General features: G+C 46.8%; 1 protein-coding gene across 1 annotated transcript in view; it reads right to left on the reverse strand.

The window, feature by feature from the left end:
* MAP1LC3B (microtubule associated protein 1 light chain 3 beta) overlaps window positions 1–22,634 on the reverse strand; it is a 36,314-nt gene extending 13,680 nt beyond the window's left edge. The window contains exon 1 of the mRNA XM_082270904.1: window positions 22,529–22,634. Coding sequence (XP_082127030.1) covers window positions 22,529–22,568 — 40 coding nt within the window. The 5' untranslated portion in view covers window positions 22,569–22,634. The remainder of the gene's footprint in view (window positions 1–22,528) is intronic.
* Between the last annotated feature and the right edge of the window lie 2,979 nt (window positions 22,635–25,613).

Genomic DNA, 25,613 nt, shown 5'->3' on the forward strand with positions numbered 1-25,613 from the left:
CATTTTGCTTCAGGCGACAAATTGCTCATTTGTGAACAGGGGCCATTGAAATGAATGGAATTTTGCTTGTTGGGCATTTTGAGACTTCAGAGATGAGTATTTTAAGAGCTGAAAAACGCTCAGGTGGAAACAGGGCCTAACTCTAGGACAGGTCCACTTTAAAAAGGAAGTAAACCCTCCTCTGCAACTTGTACCTATAGGATAGCCTATATTAAAGCGGTTGTAAACCCAGGGAAAAAAAAAAAAAAAACAAACCCTGCAAGACAAAGGCATAATGAGCTAGTATGCATTGCATACTAGCTCATTATGAATTACTTACCTTAGAACGAAGCCCTGTCACGGACCCCCGGACACTGCTGCCGGCGCTGTGATTGGCCGGAGCCACGATGACGTCACTCCCGCGCATGCGCGCGGGAGCGATTTTCCAGCAAGCTGCCGGCAAGGGAAGCTGAAGGTCCGCCGGGCCTTCAGAGCGCATGCGCCGCTCGTGCTAGCGGCTGCATGCACTGCAAATATCTCCTAAACCGTGCCGGTTTAGGAGATATTAATTGTACCTACAGGTAAGCCTTATCATAGGCTTACCTGTAGTTAAAAGTTAAAAAAATCGTGATACTGCCACTTTAAGGCTTACCTATAGGTACTGTAAATATCTCCTAAACATGCACCGTTTAGGAGATATTTACCTTACATGCAGCCAATGACGTCACTGGCGCATGCGCTCTGAAGGAACGCCCGCTGGTGCCTTCAGAGTCCCGTGGCGTGACCGTCGGCTCCCGCGCGCGTGCGCGGGAGTGACGTCCCCGCGGCTCCGGCCAATCAGATGGCCGGATGCCGCGATCCCGGAACACAGGCGACTGGACATGTCGCCCGTCATAGAGGTAAGCGGGCGGAACGACGGGGGCTCGTTCTAAGGTAAGTATTTCATAATGGGCTAGTATGCAATGCATACTAGCTCATCATGTGTTTGTCTTTCAGGTTGCAAAAAAAAAAAAAAGTTTCTTTAAGGCTGAGCAGCAGTGCATGGCAGTAGTTTTGGAGGCTCGGATGAACAGGGTGTGTGCGGCATGCGTTCCTCACTGAGTGATGCTGGGGATGGCAGTTGTAGAACAGTGACTGCACAGTGAAATTCACAAGAATGACGCAGCCCGTTAGTAAACATGGGTAGAAGATTGGCCTTGTCCACCATCTGCCTGTCCAGGAACAGGAGCTATGTATCATTAATGAGAAACGCACAAAAAGCTCTTCTATAGGAGGAACCACATCAACCTTCCTCCAGGCAAAAGACTCCATTCACGAGGAGAACACATTAAGTCAGACTACATGCCTTTATAAAAGGAACAACAGATCCCACCATGCTACTGATACAAAGAATGGAGGGATACATTGTGTCAACAGATCCTCAGGTGACATTGAAGCTCAATTCACACTGGCTTGCAGTATAATGCAAGGAAAATGGATGTACATTTCCATCCATTTTATATGCCTTTTAACCACAGTGGATAAAAAAAAAAAAAAAAAAAAAAACAATGATCAGATTTTTTTTTTTCTTTTATTTAAATATCTGATTTTTTTCTGTTTTTAGCAAATTTATTTTAATAAAATGCTTTTAGAGTAAAAATCTATCTAAAGATAGTTTTCTATTTGAAAAAACATTAATAATTTAGTTTATTCAGCATGAAATGGAGCTTAGTTATGTAGCATGAGGCTGTATATTCTGCAATATTTACATTTTTGGTAAACTCAATAATTGAATCCAAGCTCTGCAAGCTGAGATAACATGCACTGCGTTGATGCATTCACAAAAATTTACACTAACTACCAGCAAGAATGAGTCCTTACAGGTAAAGAGCACTTATTTCAGATCCATCATGGCAGCGCCCTTTAGCGGGCATCCACGCACCTGCTGCCACCACGTCCCTCACCTTGTGGTGTCACTGCCACATCACCAGCTATCCCATTAAAGTGAATGGGACTGTCAGTTAGTCGGGACAGAGAGGACAGTTGCTCTTTAAAATGTATTATTTTAAATTGAGTTGATTTAAATCGATCCTTTTTACTAGTGATTTAAATTGACTTGATTAAAATCAAATCCACCCTGGTTTTATTGCGCGTTGACTTGCATTGATGCGCATTTTTGACGTGGATGGACGCAAGTTTAAATGCGATTCATTTTGCATGTTTCCTGTGACATCACATCCTGTTCCTGTTTATGGGTTAAAGGCGTATGGTATGGGTGCTTGTAAAGGTAAAAATTATTGACAAGGCAAAGTTTGTTTTTTCTTTACTTGTGTTGCACTGCATTGATGTGTTTTATACAAGTTTAGATGTGTTGTGTTAAAATTCAAAAAATTTTAAATTAATGGGTCTATGGCAGCCTTTTTCAACCAAGGTACCCAGGTACCCTGGGGTGCCTTGGCAAAACGTCTAAAAATTGCCCAAATATTGTATACAAGCTTGCATGTGAATAAAGGCTGCTTTTTGTTTTGTTAAAAGCCACAGGTGTTCATTGTGCACCATTACAACCTTCGAACATCTGGCGTCCGAACGACCAATGGCATTATCAGTTGATAAGGAGGATGTTCGTTGCCTGCATAGCATCCCTGTTTGATCCTCTCCATCAGCTTTGGGATCACATTAGCTGAATGATGGAGAAAAACTCAGGGAGAAGAGAAACACTGGAATACTAGTCTGAACCAGTTTGCAAAAGTATTTGCTTTGGAAGAATAAATCCCCCCCAACGTTGGGTGTCCTACTTGGACTTGTGAATGTTGTTGCATTATGTAAGACTATTAGAATAGCTTTTACATTTTAGAATGGGGTGCCCGGAGATTGTCTATAATTTTTAAAGGATGCCTTGACTGAAAAAAAGTTTGAGAAACACTGATCTATGGGTTGATCTTTACAAGTGCGCTAAAACACAGATCGACGCACTAGGGTGAATTAGCCTAAGTGTCGGTTCACACTAGGGCGACACGACTTCGGGCGAGTTATGCCGTCGCCCGTGCACCGCGACTTCGGCGCGGCTTGCAAAGACTTCACATAATGGAAGTCAATGCAAGTCGCTCCGATGTCGCCCCGAAGTAGTACAGGAACCTTTTTCTAAGTCGGAGCGACTTGAGTCACTCCTATTAGAACGGTTCCAATTGCACAGCACGGTCCGCTACTTGTCAGGCGACCAAGTCAGGCACTAAATCCTGACCGTTCTCATCCTTCCCCACCCCATATAAAACAAGTTTGGCCTATAGATACATTTTGATTGAGAAAATAGCCAAATGTATCAAAACAATCTTAATACCAATAGTATACATTTTCCCAATTCTATGCTATACCATTCAAGGTACTATATAGGTTGTGTGGTTTGGTAATCTTTGTAACTGGTTGAACTTTGCCCGACCAAAGCCCAATGTATGACCTCCATTTATTTGATTCCAAAGTACAACAGAAGCTACTTGGCGTCCCCCTCCCTCCTCTCCTGCCACAACCAACCCTACACATTTAAAAGGCAGCCTTACTCCCCATTCAGGGAATTTCAAAGGTAGAAGCGAACTTTCGTGCGTCCACTATGATTGGCAGTCATGTGGTTCGAAGCTACCAATCACAAGAATGCACTAGGAGCTGCCTGTGATATCTTTGTTACTGTATTTTCAGCACAGAAAAGCCATTCCCCCATGGATGCCCATGTGCAGCGGGTTGGCGTTAAGGCCCACCCACCGCATATATACGTACAGCCAGTAGAAACATGGTATTAAGGGATGTCGGCCAGGAGGTGGCTTCAACTGGGCCATCTACTGAGTGAATTTGTACAGTGAATGGCCAAATTCACCGGAGCCAACTAAGCCCATTTTCCATGTCCTTTATTATTTAGTAACTTTTTCCAACTCTTTTCTAGCACTTCAGAAGCTTACTCAGAAATGCTTCAAAAATGCTAAAAATTTAAGTTGGGGGGGGGGGGGGGAATGTGACATTCATACACAGGCGGGATTCTCATCAGAAATTCCACAAAAACATCTTTATCAGAAGGACTTTACAGGAACGAGCCATACAATTCCTATGGTGTCAGTTTAAGGCCCTGTTCACACCTGAGCTTTTTTCAGTTCATAAAATGCTCATCTCTGAAGTCTCAAAATGCCCAACAATCAAAATCCCATTCATTTTAATGGCCCCTGTTCACATATGAGTGTTTTGTCCCCCGAAGCTCAAAAAAGTACATGAGCTTTTTTTTGGCAGATTACAAGCGGTTTTGTAAGATGTCAATGCCTGCCTCCAAACACCTGCATAAAAAAAAAAAATGCCTGAAAACTATACGCTCAGGTGTGAATGGAGCCTAAATCTCTTCTCTTATTGGCCCTTTTCTCTATGACAGCATTTCTTAACCTTGTATCAGTCAAGGCACAAAATCTTAAGAGAAGTATGGGATCTATTTTTTTAAGCATACTTATCTAGGTGGATGCAGCATAGGTCCCCCGCCGGCTCTTAGGCTGAGAACCGAACGATCTAACGTAGCTGATCGCTCAGTTCTCATGTCTGCTCTGAGCAGAGAGCTGTGACTGTCAATCTTTGGCTTTCAGCCCCAATCCCCCCACCGTGCTCACTGGAGTGCTAGGCCATGGAGGATGCAGGAGCAACCAGCTCAGGCTCTCACCAGCTTCAGGAGGCCGATTTTGGTGCCGGTCCAGGCATGTGGGCTGATCCTGACCATATAGTCCTGATATTTCCGGAGCCTGGACAGGCTCTGTGAAGTCAATCAACAGTGGGCTTCAGCCCGCTGTCTGCGGAAAACAGGTCACACTAGTGCAAATCGATCAGTACTCCTGTGATCAACAGGAGTGCAAAAGAATCAATGCCTATGATTAGCGGTGTGCAGTGTCGGCTTCCTGGTGGGATCGGGCTGGTGGGTTGGGATTAGGATCCCGAACACACCTGAGCATATCTCTATCCAGCACCAAAAAAACTGAATTTTTGTAAAATCTTACCGTAAAATTCCTTTCTCTGAGTCCTCTGACAGTCGCCGCCCACTCATTCAGTCTTCCCCAATGGGTATTGACCTCTTATCCATAGGAGCAAGCTAGGCATAAGACTTGTTAAAAACAAAGTAATTTACATAGACACACCTATGGGGGCTGTCCCACTGGTCCAATACCCCCCTGCTATCAGCATTCCCAACTCAGTTTGGTAGCAAGCAGTTAAAGTCCAAAAGAACCACAATAGATGGGCGGGGGCGGCGACTGTCAGAGGACTCCGAGAAAGGAATTTTAAGGTAAGATTTTACAAAAATTCCATTTTCTCTTACGTCCTCTGACAGTCGCCGCCCACTCATTCAGTCTTCACCAATGGGATGTCCCAAAGCAGTGTAGACATGAGTGGTGGGAAACATAACCGTCATAAAGGCAACGCAGCACCCAAGTCAGAGAAAGGAATCTTACTCAAACAGAAAGGTAAATCCTCTGGGTAACAAGAAAGCTCAACTGGAGCAACAACCCAGGAAAGCAAATAGACAAGGGGGAAAAAACAACCCCAACAGCCAGGGACCCGCAAAACCAGGGTCCACCTAAGGCACTGCCGCACAGGGAACTTTGCGGCCAAAGGAGGCATCAGCTGATGCCAGAACATCAAGTTTGTAAAATTTGGAAAAGGTGTGCACTGACAACCAAGTCGCAGCCTTGCACACCTGGGCCACCGAAGCCCGATGCCGGAAGGCCCAGGACGCACTCACTGCTCTGGTAGAGTGCGCCATGACAGGGAAGGGCGGAGCCCGGTCCCTAAGTGAATAGGCCTGCACAATCGTCTGTCTGATCCATCTAGAAATGGTTGCCGCAGACGCAGCCATACCCTTCCGAGGTCCCTCAGGAAGGACATAAAGAGAATCCGACTTCCGAAAGGATTCAGTGGACGACAGGTAAACCCTGATCGCCCTGACAACATCCAAGGAATGTAAAGCAAACTCCTTAGGATGCTTAGGATTCGCACAGAGCGAAGGCAAAACAATGTCCTCATTAAGGTGGTTTCTGATTTCCACCTGAGGAAGGAAAGTCTGGTTAGGTCGCAAGACCACCTTATCCCTATGAACTACCAGGTAAGGGGAGCGGCAGGACAGGGCCGCCAACTCCCGACACCCTGCGGGCAGAAGTGATCGCCACTAGAAAGGCAACCTTTCGCGACAGCAGAGGCAAAGAAATTTCCCTGATGTTTTCAAAGGGAGGACGTTGCAAAACAGACAGAACCAAGTTCAAATCCCAAGGAGGTAAAGGCGCCCTCCGAGGAGGGGCCAAAAGACCCACACCTTGAATAAAGGTGCGAATCAAAGATTTTGACACCAAAGGGTGCTGGAAAAGGACAGCCAGTGCAGATATCTGGCCCTTAATCGTGGTCAACGCCAGGCGCTGGTCCACACCAGTTTGCAGGAAAGCCAACACCCTCGCCACCGAGAAGGAGCGAGGAGGGAAGCCCCTGGATTCACACCAGTGAAAATAAGCCTTCCAGGTACGGTAATAGATCTTACCAGATGAGGCCTTCCTAGCCTTGAGCAGAGTAGGAATGACCTCCGATGAGAGACCCCTATCTCTCAGGACCTGGCTTTCAACTGAGTTGGGAATACTGATAGCAGGGGGGTATTGGACCAGTGGGACAGCCCCCATAGGTGTGTCTATATAAATTACTTTGTTTTTAACAAGTCTTATGCCTAGCTTGCTCCTATGGATTAGAGGTCAATACCCATTGGTGAAGACTGAATGAGTGGGCGGCGACTGTCAGAGGACGTAAGAGAAAAAAAATGTCCTACTCCCGACGTGCACAAGGATACCACATATGTGTGTGCTATTTGTTTTTTGTACTCATTAGCAGAGTAGAGAATCAATAGTGCGCATTCTGCCTTTTTCTTTTTATCAAACCTAAATATTCAGATACTAAATATTACACTTTTTTTTTTTTTTTTTTAAATTTTCACAGACTGCAGAAATCTATTCAACTGTGGGTATATGATTGTGTATAAAGGAGATTTATTTATTATTTATTTTTTTCTATTGGTTGAACTAAGAGTCCATTCACACTAGCGCGACTTGTCAGGCAACTTGTCAGCCTGACAAGTCGCGCTCGGTCGCTCGCCATTGATTAGCACAGGACCCATTCTAATAGGAGCGACACAAGTCGCTCCGACTTAGAAAAAGGGTCCTGTACTACTTTGGGGCGACCTGGGAGCAACTTGCATTGACTTCCATTATGTGAAGTCCCTGCAAGTCGCGCCGACGCGACTTCACAGGTCGCCCCTCGAAGTCGGATCGCGCCAGTCTGAATGGGCTGTAACTGGACTTGTGTTGTTTTCTTCAACCCAAATATGCAACAATATAGTGAGATACAGTGGGGGAGATTTACTAAAACTGGAGCACTCAGAATCTGGTGCAGCTTGTTTAATTAAGCTGACAATAAATCCTGGAAGCTGATTGGTTTCTATGCAGAGCTGCACCAGATTTTGCACTCTCCAGTTTCTGTAACTCTCCCCAAAATGCATCTTTATCTGCTATCAGAGGAGAAACAGTACAGAAGTGGGTTCTATTGTTAGTGATCAATATGACGGGTTATCACATATCAGAAGCCAGATTTACAATTGAGAGAGGATCTCTTGGTGACAACTGGGTCTCCATACTGGGGGCACACCATTAAGTGCCCTCATAGCACAAACACATGTACAGCATCATGGAAGAAAGCCACTTCGCTGTGTAACACATAGATGTGGCATCACTGAAGGGGCATCAACCGGTGGCATCCCTGACTAGTGGTGTAGCATGGGCACTCCCAACTGTCCCAGATTCTGGACTGCCCCAGGACTTCAACAAAATCCTGAGGTCCCACTGTTTCAGGATGAGTCCTGGAGTCCAGTGCCGGAACTTCTCGTTGGCTCCACAAATTCACCCCAGCTCAGATGTGTATCATGCACTGGGGTCGATTTAAAAGAGGGGGGGGGGGCAATTTTAGAGTGGAGAGGATTTGTGCTAGATGGTTAAAGGGTGGATTGGGTGGGGGGGGGGGGTAGTATTTGTATTAGAAGGAGGGGAGGAGAATTTGTTCTGGTGTGGGTGGGAGGGTGCAAGAAAAATTGTGCTGGAAGAGGAAGAAGATTTGGGATAAATAGAATAAATAGATCACTTTGAACCATCTCTGAGTGCTCTAATGGATAGATAGAGCACAAACATGTACCGCACCATGGAAGAAAGCCACTTCAGTGATGCACCATATATAGTATGTGTTACACCATCAAGGGGCATAAACGGATGACACCTCTGACCAGTGGGGTAGCATGGGCAGTGCCACAGGGGCTGTTGCCCTGGGCGAAAAAAAAAAACGATACCTCCCAACTGTCCTAGATTTCGCGGGACTATCCTGGGATTTAAACTAAATCCTGGTGTTCCATGGATCTGGGCTAAGTCCTGGAGTCCAGTTGCTCCACAAATTCACCTCAGCTCAGATGTGTCATACACTGGGGTCATTTTATTTTGGGAGAAGTGATTAAATAAAAAAGGGGGAGGGTTGGGTAAGAGGATATGTGCTGGGGGGCAATTATAGGGGGGAGAGGATTTCTGCTGGAAGTGGGAGGGAAGGTCGAAGGGTGGATTTGAGGGGAGAGCATTTGTGCTAAAAAACAGGGGGGGGGGGGTGATTTGTGCTGGTGGGAAATGGAGGGTGTAAAAAAGCTGTGCTGGAAAAGGAAAGAGGTTTTGGGATAGATAGATTACATTTATTTTCCTTTCTGGTGGAAGGGAGTGCCAACAATCCACAAGTTAGAGGGTGCAATACCTAAGTTGACACAGGCGCCAACAACCCACACTGGGCCACTGCCCCTGACAAGCTCAGATGGCATCCCAGTTGAGAAAGGCTGCTCTAAAGAATTAGCTTCATGAATAAAATTTTGGTAAAAATATTTTCACATTTTTACTAGTAGTTACTGTGGACACAAAAGGTTGCGACCATTTACTCAGACCTGAAAATTAAGGCACTTCATGTCCAGCCATAAAAAGGAACAGAACTTCTACCTTTCCCTGGCCCTTATCCAGCTGCGGGCCCTTGGTCTCATTGTCCTATCCCATTACCATACCCTGCTATTATACAGTTAGCCAAAACAATCAGCAAGGATCATGTTCCAGGGTGATAAGCCTTGCAGAGGCCTAATTGTTGGACAGCTCCTGAACACTCAGTCCTTTGTCTTCTGCAGAAAACACATCATTTTCTCCAAACAAGAACACTGCCAACTACACACTGCCCGCTGAACCAGAGAGGAAAGGTCGCCCGTGTGCCTGAATGATAGCAAAACATCAAGAACTCTCACCAGCAACGCTACTACACAAGGAGCAATCCAAAACCCAATATATATTGTGAGGTTAAAAAAAAAAAAAAAAGAATACTTTTCCATGATATAGTGTTTTCACTGCTTAGGAAAAAAAAAAATTGTAATAAAATAAATATCTCACTTTTGGGTTCATTTAGAATTCTATTTTTTGTATTTTATGTAAAATCCAAAAACACAGAAGAGAATATTTTGTTGATTGTATTACAATGTTTTCCTTGTTTAACAGAACTTAATTTTACTGCAACCCCATGCACAAAGGGCATCAAAAAAAAAAAAAAAAACGAGCTGCAAAGCCATTTCTAACGCCAGGCATCAAAAACGCACCTTTAGCAGCATTTCGCATTGGCGTCAATGCTCGCTTAGCAGCATTTTTAAATAAACACAACCCTCTTCTATTTGTGACCAATCACATTTTAAAAAACTCCTGACGCTGCTAAAAGCCGATATACAGCGTTAAGCCGCGTTTAGCAGCGTTGGGCGTTTTTACAGCTTAACACTGCTGCTCCGGAACGCACTGGCCCTGGGTTTTCTTTTTGCAGCTTAAAAACGCCTATGCCACTTGGAGCTCCTAAAAGCCTGTGCCTGTGTGTGCACGAGGCCATAAAATAACGAGAGGCGTTTTTAAGCTGCAAAAAAATTAAAAACGTCGGACGCTCCTAACAGCAGCTGCAAAAACGCCCCGTGTGCATGGGGCCTTAGATGTGATGGTTGAATTAGATTTTATTTTCACCTGGTGATTCAGCCAGTAATCTTTCTATTTCCTTTTGCAGAACACGGTGTCCAGCAAAAGGGACAGACGGTTGGGGCAAACCATTTGCCACTGACAGGGGTGTTTACAATGATCAGCGTTTTCCATTCATCTGGAGGATCAGATGAAAACGGATGGCGGTCCGTTTTCATCCGATCTCCCATAGAGGAGAGCGGGGATCCGACAGGTCCGTCTCAGCACAGTACCTGCTGTACCCTACTAATACAGGAGGTGTGTTACTGGCCAGATCACCAGGTAAATAGAGTATATATATATAAAAAAAAAAAAAAAAAAAAAGCTTTAAAAATAAATAAAATAATATGAATGTAGCCACTACATCCAAGTATTGGTAAGCTGCAATATATGCCAATTTTGATTTGGGGTTTAATATTGCTTTAAATATGGTGGCTGCATTTGTTTTACACTATTAGTAGGTCTCCTCTCTAAGTGGAGTTTTTTTTTTTTCTCCTTTTGGGATAAAGGTTTTACATGAATAAATAAAAGCTGATATTAAAGCGGAGTTCCACCCAAAAATAGAACTTCCGCTATTTTGCTTCCCCCCCCTCCAATGCCACATTTGGCACCTTTCAGGGGGGAGGGGGGGGCGGTACCCGTTTTTGACAGGTACCCCTTCCCCTCTTCCGGGACACGGGCCGCGGCGCAGTGTCCCGGAAGTTCGCCCCCCCCCCCCCTCCTTCCCTTGCCGTCGAGCCAATAGGAATGCGCAGCGCGCTTCGCGCAAGCACAGTAGGGACCCGGCTGTGAAGCCACAAGGCTTCACGGCCGGGTTCCCTTTTCCTGAATGGCGGTGGCAGCACCCGAGAGCCGATACCAAAATCGGCTTCGGGTGCCGACATCGCTGGACTCCAGGACAGGTAAGTGTCCGAATATTAAAAGTCAGCAGCTACAGTATGTGTACAGTATGTGTACAGTATGTGTAGCTGCTGACTTTTAATTTTTTAGGGCAGGGGTGGGGAACCTACGTTTCGGGGGCCGTATGCGGCCCCCGAAGTCATCTGGTCCGGCCCCCCATGCAGCTGAGTCTGTGTCTCTCATCTGATCTGTCAGAATGGAGCCGATGCTTCCTATATAGTTCCTGCTCCGTTATTACAGTCTGAGTGAGTCACAGGTGGAGTGATATCAAATGCACTCCGCCTGTAACCAATATAGGAAACATCACCTCTTCCTCCAGCGTGGCGCTGCTACACTTCTCCTAGCCAGCAGTACCAGCCTGAACCAGCTGTACACACAGCAGAACCAGCAGTACCTACAACAGTACCAGCCAGCAGTACCTACAGCACAGTACCAGCCAGCAGTACATGCCAGCAGTACCAGCCTGAGCCAGCAGTACCCGCCTGAGCCAGCAGTACCCACAGCACAGTACCAGCCATCAGTACCAGCGTGAGCCAGCAGTACCAGCCAGCAGTACCTACAGCACCGTATCAGCCTGAGCCAGCAGTACCATCCAGCAGTACTCGCAGGCGCAGCACAGTACAAGCCAGCAGTACCAGCCTGAGCAAGCAGTACCTACCAGCAGTACCTGCCAGCAGTTATTTTCAAAACTTACCACCACAAAAAAGTCGACTGCGCTCCAGACTGACCGACGCAAACCTGGGAAACCTGTTGCGAGTAGCAACATCATCAATACCAGCTAACATCACACACCTCACCAAAGAGAAGCAGTTGCAGCCATCACATTAGGGGTGAGTTAATTAAATGTTTGACCAAATATAACAGGCTAATTTTTAAGGTGATAATTTTGTACGGCCCCCGAATGGTTTTATAAATACCCAAATGGCCCTTGGCAGAAAAAAGGTTCCCCACCCTTGTTTTAGGGGAAGGTGGAACTTCTCTATAACAACCCTGTCAATGATAAATGGTTTGTCTCAAAGCCTCTATCTGCTGGTCAGCTTGGTCCGTTCTAGGAAGTGGCAAGATCAAAAAGGTAATAAAAAAAAAAAAAAAAGGAAGAGGAGAAGAAAACGAATGCATCTACCACATGATTGGTCAGCTGCAATATAAGGTCTGCTTTGGGTTTACTACGAAGGATTGGTAATGTATAACCAACATATAGTAGGCAATATATTAAAATATATTACATTTTTGTGTTGGTGTTTAATACGGATTTAGGTATAAAAAAGCAACATGGAAAAACTTCAAAGGAATAGACATCAAAAGGGAAACAATAAAAAAATTAAATACATATGGGGAATAAAAACACGTTTTCTTAAAAAATAAAATAAAATGGGAAAAAAAAAAAAAAAAAAACACACACACACAACAGGTAAGTAAGAAAAAAAAAAAACTGATCCTGCACCGAGTAGCATTTCTTTTTGGATTTCCGGCAGCTGTTGGGCTCCAGCGCCGTTTTTTGCAGCCTGTGGTTTTTAGAGAGACTCGGGCTGCACCAAACACTGCAAGATGACTTCATTTCACAGCCAAGCTCAACAGATGACAATTTAACCCTCTGCTGGCCAGAGCCCTGCAGGAGAGAGACGGGTCCTAGCTGCAGAAGTTATGCACATTTACGCTACATTTGGGCTCGGTGTATTGCAATCTTATTAAGAGGGGTGCAATCAATCACTCATTACAGGGTGGGTGCTGCGGATCCGGGAAGGAGGCATGACATAAGACCTCCTGTCACAGCACAACACAAGGCAGCCAGCCAGGAGCACTGAGACCAAAATACATTCTCCAAGATACAGCTGTAACCAAAGCTCTGGCTGGTCATGTGACTGCTGGGGCCCCGCAACACACAACAACATGTCTGTCTTAAATCCAAGGCATGGCGTCACACACGTTTCAATTCGATACTTCAATTCTGCAAGCGTTTCAGTATTTAATTTGGGGATTTTTATGGGTCAAACACAAAAAAGAAAACAGCTGGAAAATGTTACCCCTTTTTACTGAGGTTGTAGCTTTTTTTTTTGTCAAGCATTTTTAGACTGCAAATCAAGAGATACAGTATAACTGGAAGGGGAACATTTTTCCTGTTCAAATCGCAACAAAAAGTTACATTTTTAGATTGTAGTTTTTAGCTGGTAAGATTTCTGGGAATTTTTTATTTTTTTTTAATGTGTTTATTTGTGAGTTTCCGCGCTATGAATGTTGGTATATATATATATATATATATATATATATATATATATATATATATATATATATATATATATATATATATATAGCTGCTGCCCCCACTTAAACTATCTACTGAGGTAGTGTCCAAAAAGTGACTTTGCAAAGAGGAGTGGGTTTTGGTGCTGCTCTATTCATACCTCAATGTTAGACTAAAGAAGTCATGTATCATACCGTGCCCAAAAATCCCCGATAAGGTAAAAACATAACTATAAAAGATAAAAAATATACATGAAATTATATATATGGTGAATTTTGTGCAAAAAAAGCAAGTTCCCTGATGACGTCAGTGTAACAATAGGCGTGGGGCGGAGCTACAGCGTCATTGCGTCACTTCGGGTTTTCACGTCCGTGGAGCGCATCGCGTCCCGGACTTCCTGGTTTTCACAATGCTAAATGCTTTTATACTAAATGTAAGCGCTATACAGCTTATTCAATAAGACAGACAGAGCGAGCGAGGCAGAGAGCGAGAGAGCGAGCGAGGCAGAGAGCGAGAGAGCGAGCGAGGCAGAGAGCGAGAGAGCGAGCGAGGCAGAGAGCGAGAGGGCGAGCGAGGCAGAGAGCGAGAGGGCGAGCGAGGCAGAGAGCGAGAGGGCGAGCGAGGCAGAGAGCGAGAGGGCGAGCGAGGCAGAGAGCGAGAGGGCGAGCGAGGCAGAGAGCGAGAGGGCGAGCGAGGCAGAGAGCGAGAGGGCGAGCGAGGCAGAGAGCGAGAGGGCGAGCGAGGCAGAGAGCGAGAGGGCGAGCGAGGCAGAGAGCGAGAGGGCGAGCGAGGCAGAGAGCGAGAGAGAGCGAGAGGCAGAGAGCGAGAGAGAGCGAGAGGCAGAGAGCGAGAGAGAGCGAGAGGCAGAGAGCGAGAGAGAGCGAGAGGCAAAGAGCGAGAGAGAGCGAGAGAGGCAGAGAGCGAGAGAGAGCGAGAGAGGCAGAGAGCGAGAGAGAGCGAGAGAGGCAGAGAGCGAGAGAGAGCGAGAGAGGCAGAGAGCGAGAGAGAGCGAGAGAGGCAGAGAGCGAGAGAGGCAGAGAGCGAGAGAGGCAGAGAGCGAGAGAGGCAGAGAGCGAGAGAGGCAGAGAGCGAGAGAGGCAGAGAGCGAGAGAGGCAGAGAGCGAGAGAGGCAGAGAGCGAGAGAGGCAGAGAGCGAGAGAGGCAGAGAGCGAGAGAGGCAGAGAGCGAGAGAGGCAGAGAGCGAGAGAGGCAGGGAGCGAGAGAGACAGGGAGCGAGAGAGACAGGGAGCGAGAGAGACAGGGAGCGAGAGAGACAGGGAGCGAGAGAGACAGGGAGCGAGAGAGACAGGGAGCGAGAGAGACAGGGAGCGAGAGAGACAGGGAGCGAGAGAGACAGCGGTCAGTTAAGGGTCCGATCTGTCCGCCGCAATGTCCCAGTCTCGAAGAAAAAGGAAAAGAAAAGAAAAGAAAAGAAAAGAAAAGAAAAGAAAAAAAAAAAAATCGCAGATCGCCGCCATTACTAGTAAAAAAAATAAATAAAAATAAAAATGACAAATATTTCCCGTAGTTAGCAGACGTGATAACTTTTGCACAAACCAATCAAAATATGCTTATTGCGATTTTTTTTTACCAAAAATATGTAGCAGAAAACAAATCGGCCTAAAATGTGAAAAAATTTGATTTTTACATTTTTTTTTTTTGAGAATGTTATATAGCAGAATGTGAAAAATATTGTTTTTTTTCCAAAATTGTCAATCTTTTTTTGTTTATAGCGCAAAAAAAAAATAAAAAAATAAAAAAAATAGCACAGGTGATCAAATACCACCAAAAGAAGGCTCTATTTGTGGGGAAAAAAGGTTGTATATTTAGTTTAGGTAAAGTGTCGCACAACCGCGCAATTGTCCATTAAAGTAACGCAGTGCTGAATCACAAAATAGGGCCAGGTCAGGAAGGGGGTAAGTGTCCCGGGGCTGAAGTGGTTAATAGGTGATTTTTACCATCTGGAATATTGGAACATGATATACGTCACATTGGGCCATCTGAGAAGGTTAACCTTTCCTACTAATTTATGTCACACCTATATTTAGGTTAAAAGAAAAAAAAAACACAACATGGTCACAATCAGCAGCCCCCCACCCACCCCACAACGGCTTACTGAGTCCAGGGGTCATCCTTCCCGCAGGCTCCAGCCATTGCTTTTAATTTGACTCAGCTATGCGTGGCTCCGCCCACACAGCTGTGCCAACCATTCACAGGAATCTGTGAATAGAGACTACAAGTCCCATCTGTCACCGAGGCAGAAGAACTTCTAGATCTCAATGGAGCACAAGCTCACTTGTGGTCCAGCCAGGGTGTCTTATGGTTTCTTTAGGGTGCCTTGGCAAAATGTATAAAAATTGCCCAAAAATAGTTTAAGTCAGCGGGTGGATGAAGCGTGCTTTTTAGTTACCCAGAGCCACAGCTTTTCATTGTGCACCATTACAACCTTCTAGATTCCAGCATCCTAACAACCAATGATGTCATCAGTTGATAAGGAGGATGTCGGGCGCCTGTACAGCATATTTGTTTGCCCCTCCCATGCTCCTCTCTATTAGCACTGGGGGGGGTCACATTAGCTGAATGAGAGAGAGAGCGAGAGAGAGAGAGAAACTGAGGGAGAAGAGAAACATTGGAATACTAGTCAGTACCAGTGTGCAAAAGTGTGTTTGCTTTGGAAGAATAAATCACCTCCAACGTTGGGTGTCCTACGTGTGTGGATGTTGCTGCATTGTAAAAAACTATTCGTTTTTTTACACTTTAGAATGGGGTGCCCCGAAATTGTGCAGAATTTTAAAGGGTGCCTTGGCTGAAATAAGGTTGAGAAACACTGGTGTAGCCCATCAATACTTTGTCCAGCCCTGTGATGGAAGGGCCTTACCTCTGTACAGACCCGAGACTGGAGGGAGCAAGAGCCCTGTATCCGCTAATCCACTGATCGCAACTGCAATACTTTGCAGGCTCCGATGCAAAATAAATAAAATGAGTGCATTGATTATTTTTTGCAAAGGGTGGATTATCCTCTAACCACTTGCCGACCCCTGACTGTAAATAAAAGTCATGTTTTTTTATGTCAAATACCGGGAATATGGCATAACCCCCAACGCCCCCCCCGTATATATTTTTTTGGTTAGGCAGCTGGCTTTCAGATAATAGCAGGGTGCAAAATGGCCCTCACTTGGCTCTATGCCCTTGGAGGACTGAAGCAACCTCCGAAGTCACTTCCAGTTCTCGGCCATCAACTTTTTTTTTTCTTTTAAAAAAAGGTAAAGATTTGGGGTCTTTCTGACCCCAGATCTCTCAACAAAGAGGACCTGTCATGCTTATTTCTATTACAAGTTTACATTCCTTGTAATATAAATAAAAGTGATAAAAATAAAAAAATAAAAAAGGGACAGTGTAAAAATAAAAAGTAAAACAACATTTTTTTTTTTTAAAGTGTCCTATTACCACGTGCTCGCGCACAGAAGCGAACGCATAAGCAAGTAGAGCCCCCATATGTAATTGGTGTTTGCACCACACATGTGAGGTATCGCCGCGATCGTTCGAGCAAGAGCAATAATTCTAGTAATAGACCTCCTCTCCAACTCCAAATAGGTAACCCGTAAAAAATGTTAAAGCGTCACCTATCGAGATTTTTTAAGTACTGTAGTTTGTCGCCATTCCACGAACATGTGCAATTTTAAAGCGTGACATGTTGGGTATCTATTTACTCGACATAACATCAACTTTCACATTAATAAAAAATAAATGGGGCTAACTTTAGCTAAATTTAGGCTAACTTTAATGTTTTTTTTTTTTATTTTTAATTTATTTAGGCTGGATTCACACTTGCTGCGACTTGCAGTGGGGGTTCAGTGCGTCCCTGTTCACTTATTCAGGTGCTAATTTTTGCCTGAATTGGGACCTGAAACAGAGGCAAAGACAAAGAGACACAGAGGACCCTTTTCCAGTGCGGATCGCAGCCGTCCCGGGTATGTGTAAGCCGGCTCCATTCAGAGCCGTCACAGTCTCCTGTCATGTGAATGGGATGCGGGGAAACTCGCATCCAAATCGCATAAAGTGTGAACACAGCCTAAGGCTCCTTTCAGACGGCCGCTCCGCTGCTTAAGTCCGCTGCGGGACTTTTTTTTTTTTTTTTCACGGAGCGGATGACATTTGTGTCATCCGCTCCGTGTGCCCGCATATCATCCCATCCGTTTGCGGATGATATGCGGACATAATGTAAGTATATGGCATTGCGGATGTCAGCGGATGACACCGCTGACATCCGATTTTCCTTCCTTTCTGTTTTTTACACGGATGGAAAAATAGGGTTCTGTTCCATTCGTAAAAACGGAACAGAACTGAAAGGAGGAAAATCGGATGTCAGTGGATGGTATTCCGCTGACATCCGCAGTGCCATTCACTTACATTGATGTCTGCAAATCATCCACAAAAAAATAGGATGATTTGCGGACACACGAAGCGGCCGTGTGAAAGGAGCCTAAAGTGTATTTTGTTTCCAAACAAATTGCGTTTGAAAGACCACTGCCCAAATACAGTGTGACATAAAATATTGCAACCACCACCATTTTATTCTCTAGGGTCTCTGCTAAAAAAAAAAAAGAAAGATACGTTTAGGGGTTCTAAGTATTTCTAGCAAAAAAAATACAGATTTTTTACTTGTAAAGCCCCGTACACACGTACTGATCGTCGGCCGTCTTTTGTCCAGTGCTGTCGTGTCTGTTGAAAACTGCAAAAGACTGCACACGAATTTTGTCGGCCAACAACAGCCGACTGCAGAAGTGATGTCATGTGATGGTTAACTTTCCTTGTCTTTTTTCTTCTCTGAGCATGCCCAGTCTTGCTCATCTGCTGTCTGTTGGCCGAAATCTGTACTGACTGGCGAACAATCGGCCGTTCTGGTGTTGGCCAACAAAAATTTTAATGCCTGCACACCAGATTCTGTTCGGCCGAAAATGCGCTGTCGGAAGCATCATACTAACAAGCCTACAATCGGCCGATCGGTCGTCGGCCGAATATTTACGGCCGACAATCGGTACGTGTGTCAAAGAAAACGTGTGTGTTATGCATGTGTTATTGCATATGGATGCTACCATCGATATATGTTTCGTACCTGTTATTATTTAATAAACATATGGTTTTTAACCAGGACCAATTTTTCAAACGCCATCTTGCCTTAATTAAAGTCCCAATTTTTTCCCTTTGTTTTCATAAATGTCAAAGAAAGATGTGGTCTTAAAATCGCACAGGTGCATTTTCCATGCATTGAAGGCCCATTCAAAATACATTTTTGATTGACCAAAATCACATTTTTCATAATTGCTTTTTGTATTACTATTTAAATGGCCAGAGATTTAAAGGGATGTGGTTGGCCCAAGTTACAGTACTTTGTACTCCCTCATCACACGGATCTACAGCTCTGACAACCAATGAGGGCACACCCCGGGCATTACCCAACCAGGCAGCAGACTGGCACCAGCCAGGACTAAATCCACCTCAAGCTTCCCCTGGAATGACCTAGAAAAGGCCGGCGCTCCGTCATACAATGGCGGGTCTACGTCCAGGATAAATCTCCCTTACATCTGCCCCATAAAGAGATCCCTGCACTGAAAATCGCAGATCACTTCCCAGCAGATAGAAAAAAGTGAACGCCCCCGCGGTAGAGTGGGCGGGCACAAAGACAAAACCTGAGGGCTCATGTCCACGGGCGCCGATTTCCAGCATTTGGAAGGTTTGTCAATCGCAACTCAACAAAATCTCATCAACCTCATTGAATCGCACACATGGCAGCTCAGGGGCTGCGTTTGAGCTCCTTGCGTTCCATTGGATGCTGCAGTCCTATTAATATGTTTTTACGGTCAGATAAAGGATGAAGGGCTTGACAAGGACCCTGCTGATGCTGGCCCATGCAGACTATTGCACTGATTGGTCTATGATCGCTCTGCCATGGCACAGACAGGAAGTGAATCGGTTCCATTCAGGGAGTTCAAGAACCCGATCAAGCCTACAGTACCCTCCGACAAATGATGCCAACAGGCGTCACTCCAGCGCCAACCAGGAAATAATCCAAATAACGTCCATTAGTTTTCGGTCAGGCCTGGCGCATTGTACCCCTCCCGGCCCCCACCGCCAGCAATCCGCAGTGTCTGCGAAAAGATGATTTCATCCACTCTATGCCTGGATTTCCAGGGAGGGGGGGGTTCATCATCTCCCCGGACCGGAAGAATGCAGCAATATTCCGACACCGCCAGCCGTACGGCAGATGCCCTCGCAAAGTCACCGGATACTTCCCCGCTCTTACCCCAGGGCTGCCATCATGGGCATTAACCCTCAGTGCTCCAGGCTGGGATGGGGAGAGAAGTGACAATAATTTGTTACAATGTATCCCATGTACAAGGAGCTAGGCATTAACCCTTCAAGCTCCAGCCTTGGATTTCCATACTTATGTTATATTGTATTGATCAGAACAGAGACATTAACCCTTCCAGCAGCCCCTGTAATAATCCCCTTTTCTGCAGGATATTATGGGTAAGAGAAACAAAAGTGATCAAATAATATTCCTCGGCTACAAGATGTCACCTTCACAGGAAGGGTCACAGAGTCTCAATTTATGCTGTATGGGGGGGGGGGGCATTAACCCTCTATTTTCCCCATGTACCCCTGAACCCTTTACTTTTCTGTATAGAGGGCATTAATCTTTACCTTCTTCCTAGCCAATATAGGGGGACATTAACCCTTCCTTCCACCCTCTCCTGTATCGGGGACATTGACCCTTCCTTCCACCCTCTCCTGTATCGGGGACATTGACCCTTCCTTCCCCTCTCCTGTATCGGGGGGATATTAACCCTTCCTTCCCCTCTCCTGTATCAGGGGTATATTAACCCTTCCTTCCCCTCTCCTGTTTCGGGGGGGGACATTGACCCTGCCCTTCCCCTGTATAGGAGGCATTATCCCTTCCCTGCCCTGTATCATGGGGGGGGGGGGGGGACATTCACCCTCCCCCTCTTCTGTATAGGGGGACATTCACCCTTAACCTCCCCCCTCTCTTGTATAGGGGAAGGTAATAATCCTTCCCCCCTCTCCTGTATAGGGGGGTATTAATCCTCCCCCCTCTCCTGTATAGGGGGGTATTAATCCTCCCCCCTCTCCTGTATAGGGGGGTATCAATCCTCCCCCCCTCTCCTGTATAGGGGGGTATCAATCCTCCCCCCCTCTCCTGTATAGGGGGGTATCAATCCCCCCCCCCTCTCCTGTATAGGGGGGTATCAATCCTCCCCCCCTCTCCTGTATAGGGGGGTATTAATCCTCCCCCCTCTCCTGTATAGGGGGGTATCAATCCTCCCCCTCTCCTGTATAGGGGGGTATCAATCCTCCCCCCTCTCCTGTATAGGGGGGTATTAATCCCCCCCCCTCCTGTATAAGGGGACATTAACCCTTCCCTCCCTTGTATAGGGCAACATTAACCCTTCCCACTCCCTCTCCTGTATAGGGGGCATTAACCCTTTCCTTCCTCCTGTACTGTATAGCTGGACGTTAACCCTTCCCCTCTCCCTCTCTGGTATGGGGGGGGGGGGGCATTATCCTATGCAGGAGAGATTGGGGGAGGGAAGGGTTAATGCCCTAACAAAACACAGCAATATACATGGGGGGGGGGGGGGATTACCCCTTTCCAGGCCTCTCCTGCCCCTCTCCATGAGGGATTTGAGTAAAGTAACAAGTATGATTCCAGTGTGAGAGACAGAAAGTGAAAATAAACATTCTGGTGTCATTGCTGGGCGTTAACCCTTTAAGTCACCCCTCCCACTTTGCTCTACATCTGGGATCTGCAGCTCAGAATAAACATACAAAGTACAATGCAGTACAGGGAGGAGGAGGGGGGTCCGATACATGCAATGCTTATCTAACCCCCCCACCTCCACATCTACCAACACACCTGACCTGCTTGGGGTTAATAAAAGGGTTAAAGATAAGATTAAATGTATAAAAAAAAAATCAGCAATGGTGACCCTTCACAGTCCTGTCCCCCTGTGTTTGATTTGGGGGGGGCTACAGAAAACAATAACTCCAACCAACTCCCACAACACTCAGGGCCTCTATAGACAAAGAAACAACCAAGGGCATTAACCCTTTAACACCCCCCCCCCCAAGAAGGATACCAGGATTTTTATTCTCCATGGGGAGGGACAATAAACCCTTCCAGCTGGCAGGTGAGGGCAGATCAGGCAGGTAAACAAAGCAGCAGGAAATCTACCCAATGACTCAGCGTGTCCCCCAAAGACAAGAATCCCCCCCCCCCCCCCCCAAGGATGGATCAGGGATACTTTGTACGCCCCATACAGGCCGACATTAACCCTTCCAGCAGATCAGGAGAATCCGATGATACAAAGTAACAGGTCACTTCCCAGAGGGACTACACACAGCCTGGGCTTTAACCCCTTCACCCCCCCCCCCCCCCCATGTCTGCCAGACACTTAGGGATTACACAAGGAAGGACACTGGGGGGAGGGTACAATGTATTTTGTACACAGGGATTAACCCTTCAAACTCCAACTGGCAGGTGATCAGAGGAAATCTGGAGGTACAACAAAGGATCAGAGTACACCCGTACATTAACCCTTCCCTGACCCCCCCCCCCCCCCATGTACATGAACACTTCCCTGACCCCCCATGTACATTAACCCTTCCATGACCCCCCCCCATGTACATGAACACTTCTTCCCTGACCCCCCATGTACATTAACCCTTCCATGACCCCCCCCCCCATGTACATGAACACTTCCCTGACCCCCCATGTACATTAACCCTTCCATGACCCCCCCCCCCATGTACATGAACACTTCCCTGACCCCCCATGTACTTTAACCCTTCCCTGACCCCCCCCCCATGTACATTAACCCTTCCCTGACCCCCCCCCCCCATGTACATTAACCCTTCCCTGCCACCCCCCATGTACATTAACCCTTCCCTGCCCCCCCATGTACATTAACCCATCCCTGACCCCCCCCCCATGTACATGAACACTTCCCTGACCCCCCATGTACATTGACCCTTCCCTGACCCCCCCCCCCCATGTACATTAACCCTTCCCTGACACCCCCCCCCCATGTACATTAACCTTTCCCCCCCTTTCCATGTACATTGACCCTTCCCTGCCCCCCCCCCCCATGTACATTAACCCTTCCCTAACTCTCCCATGTACATTAACCCTTTCCTCACCTGCACTCCATAGAGGTAAAACACTCACACAGCCCCCGCCGGTACAGGGGGGACATTAACCCTCCCCTCTCCTCTATGAGGGATATTAACCCTTTCCCCCTCCACTCACCCAGGGTCCGCCTCTGTTTGAAGCTCTTCTCGGACGGCATCTTTCCTCCGCTCTGTTCTCCGGTCTGTATGTGCAGCGCCCGCCCCGGCCAGGCAAAACAAAACACGGGCCCGTGACGTCAAGGATACGTCATCCGGCACCTCCCCGCCGCCATATTACGTGTGGCAGGGGGACGGGACCGTCTGAACACGTGACTCTCCCCGCAGAGCTACCTGACCCAGTCACATAATGGGGGAGAGAGGAGAACTACAACTCCCAGCAGGGACAGGACAGAGCCTGGGGTCATAGCGTTGTCAGACTTTATATATTATTTTTTTATTATAATTATTAACTATTATTAATATTTTATTATTATTATTTTATTTTTTAATAATATTATATTATTTATATTATTATATATTGTACTTTAAGATTTTTATTATATTGTATATTATTATAATATTTTATTGTACTATATTCTATTATTTTATTGTGTTATATTATTATATTATTGTGTTATATTATTATATTATTGTGTTATATTATATTGTTGTGTTATATTATATTATATTTTTTTTTATTATATTATAGTTTTCATTCTGGGACCTTTACTGTTTTTTGAATATTTCCTGCCAAGGATGGAAATAAAGTGATTGTAAACAATTCCCTTAGACCCCGTTCACACTGGGGCGACTCTACTTGCCGGGGTGACCTCACAGGAGCGGCCGGCACGGACTTCATATCATTGAAGTCAATGCAGGTCGCCCCAAAGAAGCTCCGGACCCTTTTTCTAAGTCGGAGCGACTTGTGTCGCTCCTATTAGAACGGGTCCACACTTACTCTATGGCAGGCGACCTGTCAGGCGACCAGGTCGCCTGACGGGTCGCCCCAGTGTGAACGGGGTCTTAAACAATCCATTCAGTTTAAAATTGAAATGGAAGGCAAACATTTGTGTATACAAATAAAAAATACATTGTAAATACCTTTTTCTCTTTCTTTCATTGATGGACACAGCTCCAGATCTTCTTAACCATTGGGTTATACTGCCCCCTACAGGAAGAGGACACTAGGCAGGCAAAAGTCTGGCTACACCTATGAGCAGTCTGGGGGGTATAGACTTTCTGTCTGCTATAGGTTTTTTCTGCCTAGTCAGGAGTAAGGACCTAGATCCTTGCTGGGATCTCTGGCCCTGGCATTTTTTTCTTTTTAGATAGATTTTTTCTCTTGTTTGTTTCCTGTGAGATCTACAATGAACTGCCGGACTTGGCGATGGGCTGGATAATCTAGATTCAGTGGTCACCCCAGTCTGGCCAGCGAGCGCGTGCAAACCTCAGCTCCGCACTAGGTCGGCCACAACATAGCCCCACCGGACGGGGGCTGGCCTGCAAGTTAAACGGCTCGTGAGGTCGTATACAACCTTGTCTCACCCGAGACGCAGCGCTCCTCCTGGCCGACTGCCCCCCATTTCAATTGCGAGGGGTTCTGCCTGGAGCGATGCCCGCCTGGCTCCTGGTATGGTGAGTAACTGTCCATTCAAGATGAACATGGGACGGTCGGACCCCCGGGTTCCAATCAGGCACCACCCTTCATCTTTCTCCCCATCCTATATCCCCCTCCACTTATACTGGGGCTGTGTGGGTGGTTTGGTCCTGGGGAGGAGGCAGGGCACTGTGTTGGCGATGGGGGCGGGGCGCCGCAGGCGACCGGACCATCGGGAGTGTGGGGGGGGTCTGTAACTGGTGGGGGCTCCTGCCGGGGCCCCCTGTCCTTCCTGGGCCTGTCCTTGAGACCTAGGGGTCCCTTGTGGGGCTGCGGGGCCCTCCGGGTCCCATCTATCCATCGATGCCCTGACGGCAGTTCTAGAGTCATTTGTGTCCTGGGTGAAGGTGGCTTTTGGGCTACGGGGTGGCATAAGGCGCCTCTGCCTTCCCCTGTCTCATCAGATCCTGAATCTGATTCGGTCACTGCGGACGTGGGTCACCCTGCTGTGTCTGTGACCACACGCCCTGATTCCTCCGCTCCTGCAACCACACACAAAAAGGCGCTGGTGGACGCACTGATTGTATCTGTGCTTGAGATTTAAAGTTGAAGGATGCAGCTGCGGCTGCCCTGGGGGCAATGGTTTATTGCAGGGATTAGGGGCACCCTGACTCTAACCCTAAGGGAATAGGGGGTGCAGTTTGGCATCTTTGCCCTGGGCGCTTGATGACCTTGTCCCTGCACTGCTCACAAGCCATCCAAAACGGCAAAGGTTTTCCCTTTCCCCTCCTATTTTGACAGAATTGTCACTAAAGAGTGGGAGCGACCAAAGGGTCCCCTTGGGGTCCCTAAGCGAGTTGCTAGGCGATACCCCTATGAGGAGTTCTCTCTTAAGAAGTGGACTGTTCCACCGGGGGTGGAATCTCCGGTTTCAAGATTGAACAAGGCAACTATGATTCCGGTTGAAGAGTCCCCCGCCTTTAAGGATCCGGCTGACAGGAAGGCAGAGGCTGTGGCCCGCAATATTTACACCCTGGTTGGTTCGGCATTGAGGCCGATATTCACTATTGCCCTAGTGTTGCCAACTCTGACCGAATGGGCTAAGCTTTTGCGCCGTGACCTGGAGGGGGAGTTGCTCCCCCCTGCCTTTGCTAAGCTGGCGGACCACTGAGATTGTTCCCCCAATCAGAGCGTGGCATCCATTATCCTCTCGCATCCTATGTGGCTAAAGGTAGCTGGGATAGCTGGCGGGTCCCTTCAAATTAGGGATCGACTTTCCCCGATATATCGGAATCGGCTCCTGAGGTTACCAATATCATCGATATTTTGGGAAAGTGCTTGAACCAGAGTGATGCCTGCAGCTAGAGGCATCACCCCGCTACTGGTGTCCATAGCCGACGGTCGGCTGTCTTGTAATGACAACCGATGCAGCTGAGAAGCCGCTCGGCTGTCTTTACAAGGAGCGGGAGGGGACGTCCCCCCTCCCGCCGCCTTCCGCAGCTCACCCGGGTCTCCTGTCCCACTGGGAGACCCGGCAACCAGCCTGCACGGCCGCTGAAGAGAAGACCTGATCAAAGCCGCATTCGGCTCTGATCGGGTCTCCATGTAAAAACCCGTAAGTGATGTC

This window comes from Pelophylax lessonae (assembly GCF_965119305.1).
Source record: "Pelophylax lessonae genome assembly, chromosome: 10".
Lineage (NCBI taxonomy): Eukaryota > Metazoa > Chordata > Amphibia > Anura > Ranidae > Pelophylax > Pelophylax lessonae.